The sequence below is a fragment of the Pygocentrus nattereri genome, chromosome 19 (genome assembly GCF_015220715.1).
Source record: "Pygocentrus nattereri isolate fPygNat1 chromosome 19, fPygNat1.pri, whole genome shotgun sequence".
Lineage (NCBI taxonomy): Eukaryota > Metazoa > Chordata > Actinopteri > Characiformes > Serrasalmidae > Pygocentrus > Pygocentrus nattereri.
This window is the reverse complement of record NC_051229.1, coordinates 24,932,786-24,948,589: the sequence shown is the minus strand read 5'-3', so window position 1 is coordinate 24,948,589 and position 15,804 is coordinate 24,932,786. Positions and strand designations below refer to the sequence as shown.

At 41.7% G+C, this 15,804-nt stretch overlaps 1 protein-coding gene across 6 annotated transcripts in view; it reads right to left on the bottom strand.

Moving 5' to 3' along the window:
- The window catches only part of pik3cb (phosphatidylinositol-4,5-bisphosphate 3-kinase, catalytic subunit beta), a 134,005-nt gene that overhangs the window by 24,243 nt on the left and 93,958 nt on the right, over nucleotides 1–15,804 (bottom strand). For all 6 annotated transcript variants that reach the window (XM_037530845.1, XM_037530843.1, XM_037530841.1 and 3 more), the window contains 3 exons: nucleotides 13,655–13,843; nucleotides 13,444–13,565; nucleotides 2,347–2,490 (listed from right to left, as the gene is read on the bottom strand). In XM_037530845.1, the coding sequence (XP_037386742.1) occupies nucleotides 2,347–2,490; nucleotides 13,444–13,565; nucleotides 13,655–13,843 (455 nt within the window). The remainder of the gene's footprint in view (nucleotides 1–2,346; nucleotides 2,491–13,443; nucleotides 13,566–13,654; nucleotides 13,844–15,804) is intronic.

Genomic DNA, 15,804 nt, shown 5'->3' with positions numbered 1-15,804 from the left:
CATTTTTATGAACACTCATGTACTGCAGAAAAAACTCCATTGGCTTGTACATTTCATATGAATTTCAAAGTACTACCGCATGTATTTGGAAGTCACCAAGAATCCACTGGCTGCAGTGGTACTACCAGGAGGTGGTATTGTTATTATTATTATTGTTATTATTATCATAATTTACACAATATGTAGACATTTAACCATATTAAATGTTATTTAAAGTACTTTCTGGATTTAGGCCTCATCACAGTACAGAGAGAGCACTAATAAAAATTGTAAACAATCACTTATTATTCTCTGAGCAAGGAAATATTTGCTGGTTCTGCTTGAACTTTGTGCCACATTTGATATGAGACAACACAATTTAACCTGGCTTGAGAATGTTGTAGAAATAACAAAGAGCTTGTTCCTGGTTCACATCTTGCCTGACTGATCACCATCAGTTTGTGAATGTAAACAGTAAAATCCTCTGTTCGTACAAATGTAAAATATGCTCTTCCACAAGGCTCTGTAGAATGAATGTGCTACCACTTGGTACCACTGGCAGTAAACAAGTGATCATTTTTGCCACTGTTGGCACTGCTGGCTTGCTAATGGGGGCTCAGGGCCTCAATTTTCTATAAAGCTGCTTTGTGACAACGCCTGTTGTAAAAATCACCTTATAAATAAACTTGGACTTGACTTTTGAACAGAGCTTGGATGTCTGCATCTCAGTTTGAGACGACCTTGATTCTGTTTCCCTTCTGAGTCGTTTCTGAAGATGCTAACACCATCTGTGACAATGTAGATTACAAATGAATCCTGTTACCAGTGAAAGTTCATGAATATCCAATATAGCGCAAATAAAGTATCAATTTTAATTAATAACATTAGATACATTTTCAAATTAATTTACCGTTGTCTGAAAATACTGCGGCTAAACAAATATGCATATACTGAGACCTGCTTTTGCAAACTTCTTCAGCCTCAGATGTAGCACCTGGTGGCTGTCAAGCACTAGCTCTATATCATTAGGAGTTACAAAGTGTTTTTTTTTTTTTGCTTATTGTGTTGCACTGTATTATAAAATCCAGTAAAATTGACAGGCTTCATTGATTACTGTATTTTAAATGCACTTTAAATGATCTGGTAAAACAACTTGGGGGCCATGGAAAAACACTGTTGACCCCCAGGCCTTTTGGAATGATGTTCTGGTAACTGATCAAAAGTGGAAGTTGTGTTACATCTGGTGTAAAGCTAACACAACATTTAACAATACGAACAACAAACCAACAGTCAAACATGGTGCCGGTAGTGTGAAGGTGTGGGGATGCTTTGCTCCTGCAGGGCCTGGGCAACTTGCTATTACTGACATGACTATGCATGGTCATCAGTCCATCAGAACAGAGTCTTAAACACTGTACAGTTATGCTGCAAGACAGTGATGCGTAACACAAGAGCAAGTCTACCTCTTAATGGTTCAAAAGATGGCAAACTAGGTTTTTGGAGTGGCTTAGTCACTGACTAAGTCCTGACCTGAAGCCCATTGAGATGCTGTAGCAGGACCTTAACCCCTTATTTTTTGTAAAAGTTTCCCTCAAAAGAACAGAAAATATGTTTTATGATCATAAACATATTGCTATATGCTTACAATTTACAGCTGAAAGCTAAAAATCTTAGACAGACTTTGTATTATTTTATTAAAATAATTAATACAGAGTAGATCACTGAAAAGATGCAATTTGATTATAGTTCATAGCCCAGATTTGTGAAAAAATTAGTCAATTTTCAGTAGACAAAAGAAAAAATGTGAGTTCAGTTTCTTCTATTACGAAGTTCAAAATTACAACACCCATCTATTTGACTGGACAGAAGACAATTACAGCTCTCATACAACACCCATTTATAAATGTAGCTTACGAAATACAAAAGTTATGAAAAATATGCGATTAATCATATGAGCGATTAATCATATGTCGCCATCTGAATCTGGGTTCAGTGGATGCCAGGTGAAAGCTAACAACAAACTGTAGTTCGGCATTTTACAATTGACAATTTACGACCTCCTATGATGGTCTAGGGTAGATTTTCATTGTTCATGGCTGGGCTCCAGTGAAAGGAAAATAATCTGATGATGGCTTGTTATTGTCGCAATTCTACAAATTGACTCTGCAGGCACTTTTCGGTGTTTTGTTCAGTCTTCATTTGGTGGCAAGCTTCAGGTGGGGTTAAGGCAGTCAGGCTATACAGGGCCTTGTTCAAGGAGATGAATGGGAACAATGAACTTTATTTTAAAAGTACATTTTTTCAAAGTTTAAAATAAGCTGTAAAATTGCAGATGTTATGCATGCACATTTCAGAACAAACACTTGCCTAAGATGCCAGAAGAGGAAATGTCCAATCTTGCGATTGGTCTGTGCACGCTCCAATAAAAACCGGGTGAGGGCACAGTCGTAGTATGGCTCATAACGCAATACCTGCACCAACTGTAGCAAGTACTGTGACAGCTCCTCATCACTGATATACACACACACACACGTGAGAGAGAGAGAGAGAGAGAGAGAGAGAGAGAGAGAGAGAGAGAGAGAGAGAGAGAGAGAGAGAGAGAGAGAGAGAGAGAGAGAGAGCGCATGATTATTTAGACGTTCAGAAACATCAAAACACTAAATTATAAATATTACAAAGATTCAAATACAATGATTTTTTTTCTTCAAAAGTCTTCTTTTAAAATAAGCCTGTTTGTTAAAGTGCATTCAGCAAAATTCCAATTTTGGTTTCACAGCTGTACAAAGCAGCAATCTTGAGCATGGGGTTGTAAAATTAGCAAAATCTGAGCAGGGGGTTGTAGAATTAGCAAATCTGAACCATATAATGCGGCTGTTAAAGGGGCTGTTGACAACCATGTAATCCTGACTGAGCCGCAGACAGTGTGAACAAACGGCCACGCTGACCACCCCTTACTAGCAAGCTTATCTGAGGGGTTGCAACCAAAATATTAAGAAGAGCTATTTTGTCCTTTCAACAAAATTTAAACCACTCTGAGAACCAGAACATTTTATGTCCGTTTTAACATCTTGGCTGTAAGCAAGTCTCAGCATGTGCTGATGTGCTAGTAGAGGCCAAAAATATAATATAAACTAAAACACAGATTTACTTTGCTGTGCTTTATGCTTTAGCTCTGCTGTAACCACTTTTCTCGCACCTTAATCAGGAAACAATTTCGTGGGTTTCTTGTATTACATCTCTCAATGTTAGACTTTTTACGAGGATGAAGTTGCTCCTCATGCACCAGCTTCTCATTCGAATTGTCCCATTTCACCTTAAATGGAGCCTGAGGCACCAGATTGTGCCTTTTTGCCATTTAAGGTGCAGCAGGACACTTTGAACGAGAAGTAGGAGAACAAGAAGCTGACTTCAGGTTCTTGAGTTGTTGCAGATTAAACATATGAGAAAACCAGCTGAGTGCTTATAAATGCAAACAAGTCCATTAAACTCCAAATGATCGAAGTTAGTCTTAAATATTTCTCACTGCCTTTTCATTATCTATATAGCTGTGTGTCCAGCAATCTGCGGGTCAGTCTTCAGTGTTAAAGGTTGATGAATTAGCAGTTATGCATTAACTCTAGCGCTTAATCATTTATTGTAAAAACTATGCTAAAACAGTTAATAATTTTACAGCAAAGGAGGAGTATTATGTTATTTTACCTAAAAATCTAGTTCTGCTGTGGAGCCGCAACAGCTCTGCAGCACTGGAGAGATTATTCAGGCCTGATTCTCACCCCTCTCCATGGATCACCACCTTATCGTGGTGGAGAGGTTTGTGTGCTTTAATGATCCTAGGAGCTATGTTGTCTGGAGCAAAAGCTCCTGGTAGGGATTCCCATGGCAAACAGGTCCTAGGTGACAGGCCAAACAAAGTGTGATCCATAATCACCCCTATGAAACCAAAAAGGAAGGACTTGTGTACCCTGCCCGGATCAGGGTTACCGGGGCCCCACCCTGGAGCCAGGCCTGGGGGAGGGGCTCGCCAGCGAGCGTCTGGTGGCCGGGCATTCACTCATGGTGGCCGGCCGGGCCCAGCCCGAAGGAGCTACATGAGTCCCCCCTCCCATCGACCCACCACCAATGGGAGGAGCAGTAGTAGGGGTGTGGTGCATTGTGGATCGGGCAGTGTCCGAAGGCGTGGGGCTTGGCGTTCTGATCCTCGGTTGCTGAAACTGGCTTTTGGAACTTGGAACGTTACCTCACTGGCGGGGAAGGAGCCTGAGTTGGTGCGCGAGGTTGAGAGATACCGGCTAGATATAGTCGGGCTCACCTCAACACACAGCTTGGGCTCTGGGTCCAATCTCCTTGAGAGGGGCTGGACTTTTTTCTTTTCTGGAGTTGCCCATGGTGAGAGGCGGCGGGCAGGTGTGGGCTTTCTCATAGCCCCTCGACTCGGCGCCTGTATGTTGGGGTTTTCCCCAGTGGACGAGAGGGTAGCTTCCCTACGCCTTCGGGTCCTGACTGTTGTCTGTGCTTATGCACCGAACAGCAGTTCAGAAAACCCACCCTTCATAGAGTCCTTGGGAGGGGTGCTTGAAAGTGCTCCTCCTGGAGACTCGATTGTCCTACTGGGGGATTCCAACGCTCACATGGGCAACGACAGTAAGACCTGGAGGGGTGTGATTGGGAGGAATGGCCTCTCTGATCTGAACCCGAGTGGTGTTCAGTTTTTGGACTTCTGTGCAAACCACAGTTTGTCCATAACGAACACCATGTTTGAACACAAGGATGTCCATAAGTGCACATGGCACCAGGACACCCTAGGCCGCAGTTCAATGATTGACTTTGTAGTCGTGTCAGCGGACTTGCGGCCATGTGTACTGGACACTCGGGTAAAGAGAGGAGCTGAGCTGTCAACTGATCTCCACCTGGTGGTGAGTTGGATCAGGTGGTGGGGGAAGATGCCGGTCAGACCAGGCAAACCCAAACGTATAGTGAGGGTTTGCTGGGAACGTCTGGCAGAAGAACCTGTCAGATTGATCTTCAACTCACACCTCCGTCAGAACTTTGACCAGATATCGGGGGAGGTGGGGGACATTGACTCAGAATGGGCCATGTTCCGCTCCTCCATTGTTGAAGTGGCTGAATGTAGCTGTGGTCGCAAGGTAGTTGGTGCCTGTCGGGGCGGTAATCCTCGAACCCGGTGGTGGACACCCCAGGTGAGAGATGCCGTCAAGCTGAAGAAGGAGTCCTACCGGACATGGTTGGCCTGTAGGACACAGAGGCAGCTGGCAGGTATCGACAGGCCAAGCGATCTGCGGCTTCAGTCGTTGCCAAAGCAAAAACCCGGGTGTGGGAAGAGTTCGGTGAGGCCTTGGAAAGTGACTAAGTCGGCTTCGAAAAAGATTCTGGCAAACCGTCAGGCAACTCAGAAGGGGAAAGCAGTGTGCCACTAGCACTGTTTATAGTGGAGATGGTGTGCTGCTGACTTCGACTGAAGACGTCATTGGGCGGTGGAAGGAATACTTTGAGGACCTTCTCAATCCCACCAACACATTCTCCAGTGAGGAGGCAGAGTCTGGGGACACGGGAATAGGCTTGTCCATTACTGAGGCCGAAGTCGCTAAGGTAGTTAAAAAGCTCCTTGGCGGCAGGGCTCCAGGGGTGGATGAGATCCGTCCTGAGTTCCTCAAGGCTCTGGATGTTGTGGGGCTGTCTTGGCTGACACGCCTTTTCAACATTGCGTGGACATCGTGGGTGGTGCCACTGGATTGGCAGACTGGGGTGGTGGTGCCTCTTTTTAAAAAAGGGACCGGAGGGTGTGTTCCAACTACAGGGGAATCACACTACTCAGCCTCCCTGGCAAGGTCTATGCAGGGGTACTGGAGAAGAGAGTCCAGCTCATAGTCAAACCTCGCATTCAGGAGGAGCAGTGCGGGTTTCGCCCTGGTCACCGGTTTGGTGACCTCAGGGTCACATCGCTGCTGTTTGCAGATGATGTGGTCCTATTGGGGACATCAGGCCGTGAACTTCAGCTTTCACTGGATCGGTTTGCAGCAGAGTGTGAAGCGGCCGGGATGAGGATCAGTACCTCCAAATCCGAGGCCATGGTTCTCACGCGGGAAAGGGTGGAGAGCCCTCTCTGGGTCGGGGATGAGCTCTTGCCTCAAGTGGAGGAGTTTAAGTATCTCGGGGTCTTGTTCACGAGTGATGGTACAAGGGAGCGGGAGATCAACAGACGGATTGGTGCTGGGTCAGCAGTGATGCGGGCTCTTTACCTGTTGTGGTAAAGAAAGAGCTGAGCCATAAGGCAAGGCTCTCGATTTACTGGTCGATCTACGTTCCCACCCTCACCTATGGTCATGAGCTTTGGGTAATGACCGAAAGAACGAGATCGCGAATACAAGTGGCTGAAATGAGTTTCCTCCGCAGGGTGGCTGGAAGTTCGGTCATCCGGGAGGGACTCAAAGTAGAGCCGCTGCTTCTCCACGTCGAGAGGAGCCAGTTGAGGTGGTTCAGGCATCTGGTTAGGATGCCTCCTGGACGCCTCCCTTGGGAGGTGTCACAGGCAAGTCCACCGGGGAGGAGACCCCGGGGAAGAACCAGGACACGCAGGCATGACTATATCGCCCAGCTGGCCTGGGAGCGCCTCGGAATCCCTCCTAGGGAGCTAGTGGAAGTGGCTGGGGAAAGGGAGGTCTGGGCCTCATTGCTCAGGATGCTGCCCCCGTGACCCAAACCCCGGAGAAGCGGAAGATGATGGATGGATGGATGGATTGATTCTCACCCCAAGCAGAGCCAGGGTCACTGATGAGAATTTTGAGGCTAAAGTGTTACTAAAGTTTAAAAAAGGACTCTGAACGCCATGTCTGTATATATATCTCGCTGAAATGTTTCAATTGAAGCAGCTTTATTTCAACAGTTGACAGCACTTTGCACCAAACCGGTTTGTATCCAGTTATCTTTGTTTATCATTGTTAGGAAAAACCTGGAATGACTGACTTTGCTTTACTTAGTCTATTTTTCTGTTGGATATCACACCTTTGGTTGTGCAAGTGTGATTGATGGTTACACTTTTTGGTGATCTTTTTGTATATTTGCAGCTTTTCAGTTTTATGTTTCTTTCTGGCACATGATTAAATGCAGTGTCTTGTTGGGCTTGTTTGGTGCGTCAGGTGGAGATTCACACAAACATTCAGACACATGTGCTTTGAAAGTAGCTAAAGAGGAAGCACACTACTTCTCAAACAGTAGCTAAAAGGTAGCCACTACTTTTTCTGGAACAGTGGTGAAATTAGGCATCGTACTGCCAAAGTGATTTTCGGGAGCAGAGCACTCTTTCTGTTTGACAGATGACCAATGGTTTGACATTAATGGTTTGGCTGTTCCTCCTTTTGTTCTCTGAAATGGCTTTATAGTTAGGAAAAAAAGTGATAAAGTTTACCTTTACCTTAAAACAGCAAAATTAAGTTAAATGTTACCCACGTCAATAAAAAAAACAGAATAACCTCTGCATCCCTTTTATGTCGCTCAGTGACGCTAAAGACAGCTATATTTTGCTAGCTTCTTGTTTGAATTTTCGCAGTCCACCCAAAACACGTAAGCTGGAATGAGAAAATTCAAATAACAAGCTGGAGAAAAGTAAGTCATCCTCGTAATTTCTTGGAGGTTTCTCTATCGATCGTTGAAATGTTAATATTATCCTAATCTAAGAACTTCTCTCTCAATCTTTGTTCTTCAGACCTTCTACTCTTTGACTGTTTGTCATCTCTCCTTTGTGACAAAACATGTATTTGTTTAAAATCGCTTATTGCACATTCAACTGAAGTAAATTTAGTCTTAAAAAAAATGAAAAAACCATCTATGTGAATTATTGGCACCCCACACAGTTACTACATTGTAAAATGTCTTTTTTCTTTATATAACAGGAATGATTTTTCTACTACATAGCTTAAAGAGACCAAGGAATCTGAGATCATTCCTCAACACAATCTCTAGATCTTACAGTTCACCTCAGGTTTTCAACAGGGTTTAGATCACAAAACTAGAATCAGCATTTCAAAAGTTTGCTTTTGTGGTCATTTAATCACTTTTGTAAGGATTTGGACATGTGTTTCAGATCAGTGATCTGCTGAAAGATCCAACAATGACCCAAGATTTAGATTTCTGGTAAAGGCAGGCCAAAAAAAAAAGGCCTGCAAATATTACAAATGTTCTATATGTTAAACCCGCAGAAATTTGTAAGCCAAGTTTTTCACTGCCAGCAAAACTGACACTGAAAAGATTTGAGAGCTTGACACTGATCTTCACGGAGCACTGGATCGTGAGCTCCACTGCCACTTGACAGTGCTCCTGTATTTTAGCTCCACTGCCATCTGATGGTGTGATCTCCAGTGACATTCTTTCACCAGCTTCAATGCCATCCCACAGTGTTCCTGCCCATGTCCATTGCCATCCACCAGTGCTTCTCTTCTGTACTGCCATCTGACAGTGTTACTGTATCATCTCCACTGCTCCCAACTGCCACCTCTCAAAGATCAGAAATTATCGATGTCCACACTGTTCATTACCACTTCTCAAAAAGAATTTTCACACGCATATTACAAGATGGCATACAGAAAAATTTAAGGGCATAATCATTACATTGCACCTTCCCAGTGTTTGCACGGACACAACTAATGGCCTCTCAGCAGTGCAAAGAACTGGGTATGATTTAGTACCAGTATATGTGTACAGAGAAAAACTTGGGGCAAAGTTGATCACATTAAGCGTGAACTGGAGGAGTGTAGTACCAGTACCAGCACCAGCTGCTTGCTCAAACTAGTAGACAGACCTTTATTATTGCACAGAAACTGTATCAGAGGATCAGATACTGGGGACCAAAATACTGGAAGAAATTGTATGCCTGAAGTTCAAAGGGATAGTAGACACTGAAGACTTCTGGTGATGTGTTCATCTTTAAATGATTGCACATGGTTTTGTTCCCAGTAAGTAGTTACTTATTTTGATTAAATATTCATATTCTGTGCTCTGGGTGTGGCGATAGCAAAGCTGTGCTCATAATTTATTTTAGAATTTGGTATTTATTATATCTGCTTTCTTTTACTTTTTATACGCATTATAATTTTAAGACATTTAAGATTTTTGTGCCAAAAATCCATTCTTTGTGGAACCAAGTTGAAAAGTGGGCTCTGTGGATCATTAAGAGGACAAGGAAGGGTCACACTGTACTTATACTGTACGTATGTATGTTTTATTGTTAGCAGTTCCTTCTGCGAAGTTCTAGTTCCTTAACAAGCAGCTTGTTTCTACGTCACAGTAAAGAACTCCACTCATTTCCTGCACAGTATGGTGGAAGCTTCGCCTTTTGAAGTATGGACTGAGCCATAAAAGTGCAGCAATATCAATACCAATCAGCTTGCGTGCCCGGAACTTACATAATTCATGATACTTATCCTGTTTCTGCTGTCTTGTATATGATTTTATTATGCCTTTCCTGGATTAGAAAATGTTATGTTCCTCTGCAAGACTGTCTTCTTTAGGTTTATCTTTTTTAGACTCTAGATACACTTAGGCAAAGATGTGCAGTGCACGTTCTGTTCTGAGATAGTCATGTTCTTATGACTTGTCTCAAGCTTGTTTGAATGCATGCTGGAAACATGTTCAGTTCTTGTTTGCTTATGCATGCCCATGGCTAAAGTTTGCTGAGTGAATGCACAGTGACGATTTTTACATGTTTTGCATGCTCTGTGGCATTGCCAGGGACATGATATTTTGTTCATTTGCAGGGATCTTGCACACAGGATAAACCCAGGACAATGGATAGAAAAGACAGGCCTTGATATAGCAGTACACGCCACTGCATTACAAACTGATCTTTCGAAACTATGATGTAAAACTTGCATGCATTTTTTTTACTTTCCTAAAAGGGCATTCCAGAACAACCACATGGCAACGACTGTTCAAATTGATGGTAAGAGATGTATTTTTAATATTTTAATTCCTATATATAGAAATTTCCATATGGAAATTTTTATTTGCAGTCTGCCTTTTATGTAGTGTTAGACGCACCCTTTGATTACACAGTTGTAAGAACATTTTACTATTTCTAATAATTTTTGAGACCTTAATTTTTAAATATTATTGTGGAAATTTACCTATGTTTTATATATAGCGTGACATGGCATACCTGCAGAAATGGTGGTGCTTGATGCTGATGGAGAACTTTGGACTGGACAGGTATCTCATTTGTGTTTAAATAATAGAGTTTTATTAAAATTTAAATAGCTTGACAAGTTTTTGTATAATAAACACTGAGTTTTTCCAAGCCATGGAAAATTGTTTGCTTGCTGGACAGAGGAATCCAAAGCCCTGAAAAAAAGTAAGTGTGAGGAGGTTTCTCAGATAAAAACGGAAACTGAAAGCAGACACAACAAACGTTAATAGCACATTATTAGCACTTTATTAATAGTATTTAGGAGGTGTATTTAGTAAATACACCTCCTTGTATTTACATTCATTGTCCATTTTATCAGCTCCACTGAACAGGACACACAGGAGCACTTTGTTTTTCTACAATTACAGACTGAAGTTTATCTTCTCTGCATCCTTTGTAAGCCTATTCTTCATTGGTCAGGACCACCCCCAGGACCTCCATAGAGCAGATATTATTTGGGTGGTAGTCAGTCAGTCAGTCAGTCAGTCAGTCAGTCTGTCTCAGCACTGCAGTGATACTGACATTGTGGTGGCATATTAGTGTGTGCTAATATATCATACGAGTGGATCAGCTGCTGGAGTTTTAAAAACCAAAGAACCAAAAACATCCAGCCAACAGTGTCCTATAGGCAGCAGCCTGTAACCACTGATGGAGGACTACAGAATGACCAACACAAACTGTGCAGCAGCGGAGCAGCTATCGTCTCTGACATCTTCAATGTAGAATAAGAAGATAGGAGTGTCTAATGCAGTCAATAGTTCATGGTGTTTAAGTGTTTAAAAACGTCGGCAGCACTGCTGTGTCTGATGCACTTGAACCAGCACACACTAACACGCCAGCAATGTCAGTGATGAGAATGATACACCACCCTAATGCATGCTCTGTGGGTCCTGGCCATTAAAGAACAGGCTAACAAAGTGTGTGTACACACACACACACACACACACACACACACACACACACACACACACACACAGTGGGCCATTTATATGGATACACCTATATAAAATGGGAATGGTTGGTGATATTAACTTCCTGTTTGTGGCACATTAGTATATGGGAGGGGGAAAACTTTTCAAGATGGGTGGTGACCATTTTGAAGTCAGCCATTTTGGATCCAACTTTAGTTTTCTCAATGGGAAGAGGGTCATGTGACATCAAACTTCTTGAGAATTTCGCAAGAAAAACAATGGTGTGCTTGGTTTTAACGTAACTTTATTCTTTCATGAGTTATTTACAAGTTTCTGACCACTTATGTGTTCAAAGTGCTGCCCATTGTGTTGGATTGTCAATGCAACCCTCTTCTCCCACTCTTCACACACTGACAGCAAGACCACAGAAGAAATGCTAGCACAGGATTCCAGTATCCGTAGTTTCAGGTGCTGCACATCTTGTATCTTCACAGCATAGACAATTGCCTTCAGATGACCCCAAAGATAAAAGTCTAAGGGAAACCTCAAGGCCACTGGATATGTGAAATTGCTACATGATGATGTGTTTCCCTCTTCATGCACTGAACCTGGCACGTTCCCTGAGTTTTTCCAGAAAGATTATGGGTGTCAGGTCCGAACATTCCTAGATCAACAGTTTCCTGGAAAGTGGATTGGTCGTCGTGGGCCAGCTGAATGGCCCCCAAGGTCTCCCGATCTGACACCCTTAGACTTTTATCTTTGCCTGTGCTAGCATTTCTTCTGCGGTGTTGCTATCAGTGTATGAAGAGTGGGAGAAGAGGGTTGCATTGACAATCCAACACAATGGGCAGCACTTTGAACACATTTTATAAGTGGTCAGAAACTTGTAAATAACTCATGAAAAATAAAGTTACGTTAAAACCCAGCAAACCATTGTTTTTCTTGTGAAATTCTCAATAAGTTTGATGTGTCACATGACCCTCTTCCCATTGAAAAAACTAAAGTTGGATCCAAAATGGCTGAGATATATATATATATATATATATATATATATATATATATATATATATATATATATATATATATATATATATGGACACACACACACACACACCTTGCTAGTAAAAGTTTGGACCCCCTTTTGCCTTCAGAGCTGCTTTAATTCTTCGTGGCATACACACAAGGTGTTGAAAACATTCCTCAGAGATTTTGGTTGGTTATTTGAGTTACTGCTGCCTTTCTATCATCTCGTACCAGTCTGCCCATTCTCCTCTGACCTCTTACATCAAAAGGCATTTTCGTCCACACAATTGCCGCTCACTGGACATTTTATTTTATATATATATATATATATATATATATATATATATATATATACACACACACACACACACACACACACACACACACACACACACACACACACACACACACTACTTTTTTTTTACAAAAAGAATCTATATATATATAATTTATCTGGGTTATTCATTTGGACAAAAAAAAAAAACTATGGTAGCTGTTTCTTGTTGCAAAGATTGTTAAACTTTATCAAAAGAATTGTAAACAAAAAACTTCATAGCCATTGCCTGATTCATGAGAGTCATCACACTTTTTTCTTATTTCATCATCTTTCCCATGCTGATAAATTATTCAGGGACTTTGGCCTCTGTCTCAATTCAAATTTATTGTTATTTATTTCATTGACATAAGGTTTTGGATTTTTAAAAGTTTTTTTTAAAGACTAAAATCAACTTCAATTCTTCAAAAACTTCAAAGTTTTTCTAATTTCTTTCAAACTCATTGTGAAATTGAGCAAATTAACCATAAGAATATTTTTTCATTAAATTATTCCGCATCTTAAGCAAGGGTGCAAATAATTATAGAGGTGACTGGGTGTATGACAAAAACAAGAATAACTTTTTATTAGCAGAATTTGAGAACTGTTGGCTATAGGCAGATTTTTTAAATTTTTAAATCACTGCTTGCATCATTAGATTTGGCCTGTACGTTTAGCATGTTGACAGTTAGTGGACTCCAGTTCTTGTACTAAAATATCCAGAAATTATTATTTAACACTACATGTGGTACAAAAGTGGCAAGCCATGCAGATATGTACAAACTTTTAAATTATGTCATCATTCAGTAATAATATTTTTCATATTCTATGAATATGAATATATGCTTCACAACAGTGACCTTTCCTATAGTCCCATGCTGCTAAATAAATAGGACAGATGTATACAGTTTGCACATTCATGGCAAGTAGTAATAACTAACAAACAATATAGAGAAATATGTATTTAAATGAAAGAAATGTTTGGGGGAATGGATATAAGATGTGAATTGTAGAAGTCCTACCTCATATCTTGCAGACAACTTACTGCATACTCCCTAACGTACTGATCTGGGTAGTTAAAATCCAGCAGCTCTAAAGCATCTCGAGGATGTAACCTGGGCCAGATCTGCAACAGAGCCTGCAACTAGAGACCAATTAGTGTAAAACAAAGTTTTAGCAGCAAGACAGAACAAGGAAAAATGCGTTTGTGTGTGCATGCATTTACGTATGTACCTGGGCCATATCTTCATGCTTACTCCATTTGACAGACAGTAATAATTTAGGAAGAGACTGTGGGAAGTTTTCTCTGCAATCATAGCGCAAAGTCCATATCAGATCCTTCTCGTTTTCACATAGCTGTGATAGGGGATCCCTTTCCATGATCTCCTTCAATTCAATGTGGAACTTCTTCCCTCCACGTCCCTACACAGACACACAAGCAGACATGAAATGCAGTTGACCAATATGTGATTGATGTTTACCATTTTATTCTGTGCATATCACTTGGACAAACCTGCTGAAATCTGCCCCTTACAAAAGCAAAGTAGTATTTCTATGCCAATAACATGAAACTCAATAGTTTTTTAATTTGTATTGAATTACAATGGAAACTCTCCAAGCCTTCTATGCCAGCAGGAAACACATAGTGAGCTCAAATCAATGTTTACTGTTTTTTTAATTCTCATACATTTGTATTTAATTTTATTTATTTTTATTTTCTTAAATCTGGATTGATCTTCTCTGTGGTATCTAGGTAGATAGAGCAAAGCAAGCTAACCAATTGGCTAGCACTTCAGGAGCCGAACTAAAAGTCTAATGGTTCAGATTAACCACCGACATAAATAAAAAGTGACAGAAGAATCAACTTTTTTTTAATTTAACTTAGACAGTTCTGACTGCAAGAAAAAGTGATAGCCTGACCAATGTGTTTCAGGCAACTGTTAAAATAACTTCACTTCTGTTTGATTCATTAATAAAAGATAATGGAAGTAATGTGCCAAGTCAAATGGAAGGCTCTCATTCACTGTTCTTGTTTGGAGAACGAGACACTAGCTGCCACTCATCTGTGATAAAATGTGCCACTATGGTGAAATAAAATCCTGTGGCAATGGGTGCCCACGGAGCAGATTATAGCTATTCTACCCAATTTCTTCAGGTGATTGTATAACTTCCTCTTTGGTCTTATTGTATAGAGTAGGGGTCGCAGTGTGAGTAAAATATCTTGGAGACGGGACGCTGCATCTCGGCTCCAAAGTGTGCAACACAGCGTGAAAAAAACCTGGTTCTCAATGACTGAGTATGGATACAAATACTTGGCAATAAAAGTTGTGATAGAGTTTGTAATTCGCTTTGCCTTTTCTGAGTTGGATGGAAGCTTTGACATAACTTGCTTGATGGTTTTCCCTCTCAACTTCATAGAAGCCAAATTGCATCCATCACAGGATTTAACAACTACAGACCCATTGCTTTGACTTCTGTAGTCATGAAATCCTTTGAGAGACTGGTGCTCACCCATTTTAAGAACAATCACATATCCTCTGCTAGACTGCCCACAGTTTGCATACAGGGCAAACAGGTCGGTAGATGACGCAGTGAACATGGGACTCCATCTTATTCTCCAACAGCTTGAACACCCAGGAACTTGTGCAATAATTTTGTTCTTGGATTTCAGGTCAGTCTTTAATACAATAATCCCAGGACTACTACACTCAGCATGTCAACCCACACCTGGCAGGGAGCAGCAGGTGAGGTTGGGAAAGTTCACCTCAAACACCCAGATCATCAGTACAGGTGCACCACAGGTTTGTGTACTCTCACCATTGCTCTTCTCACTGAACATGAACGACTGTACCTCCACTGACCCATCAGTCAAAATTTTGAAGTAAGCAGACGACATTACATTCAGTGGCCTCAACCGAGATGGTGATGTGTCTACTTCAGGAGGAGCCCTCCAACCCAACCAGCACTCACCATCCTGGGCAGAACTGTGATGACAGTAGAGTACTGCAAGTTCCTGGGCACAACCAGGGACCTGAAGTGGGACAGCAACAATAGCTCCATGATCAAGAGAGCCCAACAGAAGATGTACTTCCTGCACCAGCTGAGGAAGTTCAACCTGCCCAAGGAGCTGATGGTGTGGTTCTACACAGCCATCATATAGTCATTCATCACCACGTTCATCACAGTGTGGGGTAGGTCAGTCACCAAGCATGACCTCCACAGACTGCTGTGCATCATCAGGTCTGCAGAGATTGAGAGAGTGGGATTAAGTTGCCCACATTGCTGGAATTGCATGCCTCCAGAACCAGGAAGCGTGCAGAGAAAATCTTCACTGACTCATCACACCCCAGACACCACCTGTTCCAGGTCCTTCCCTCAGGCCA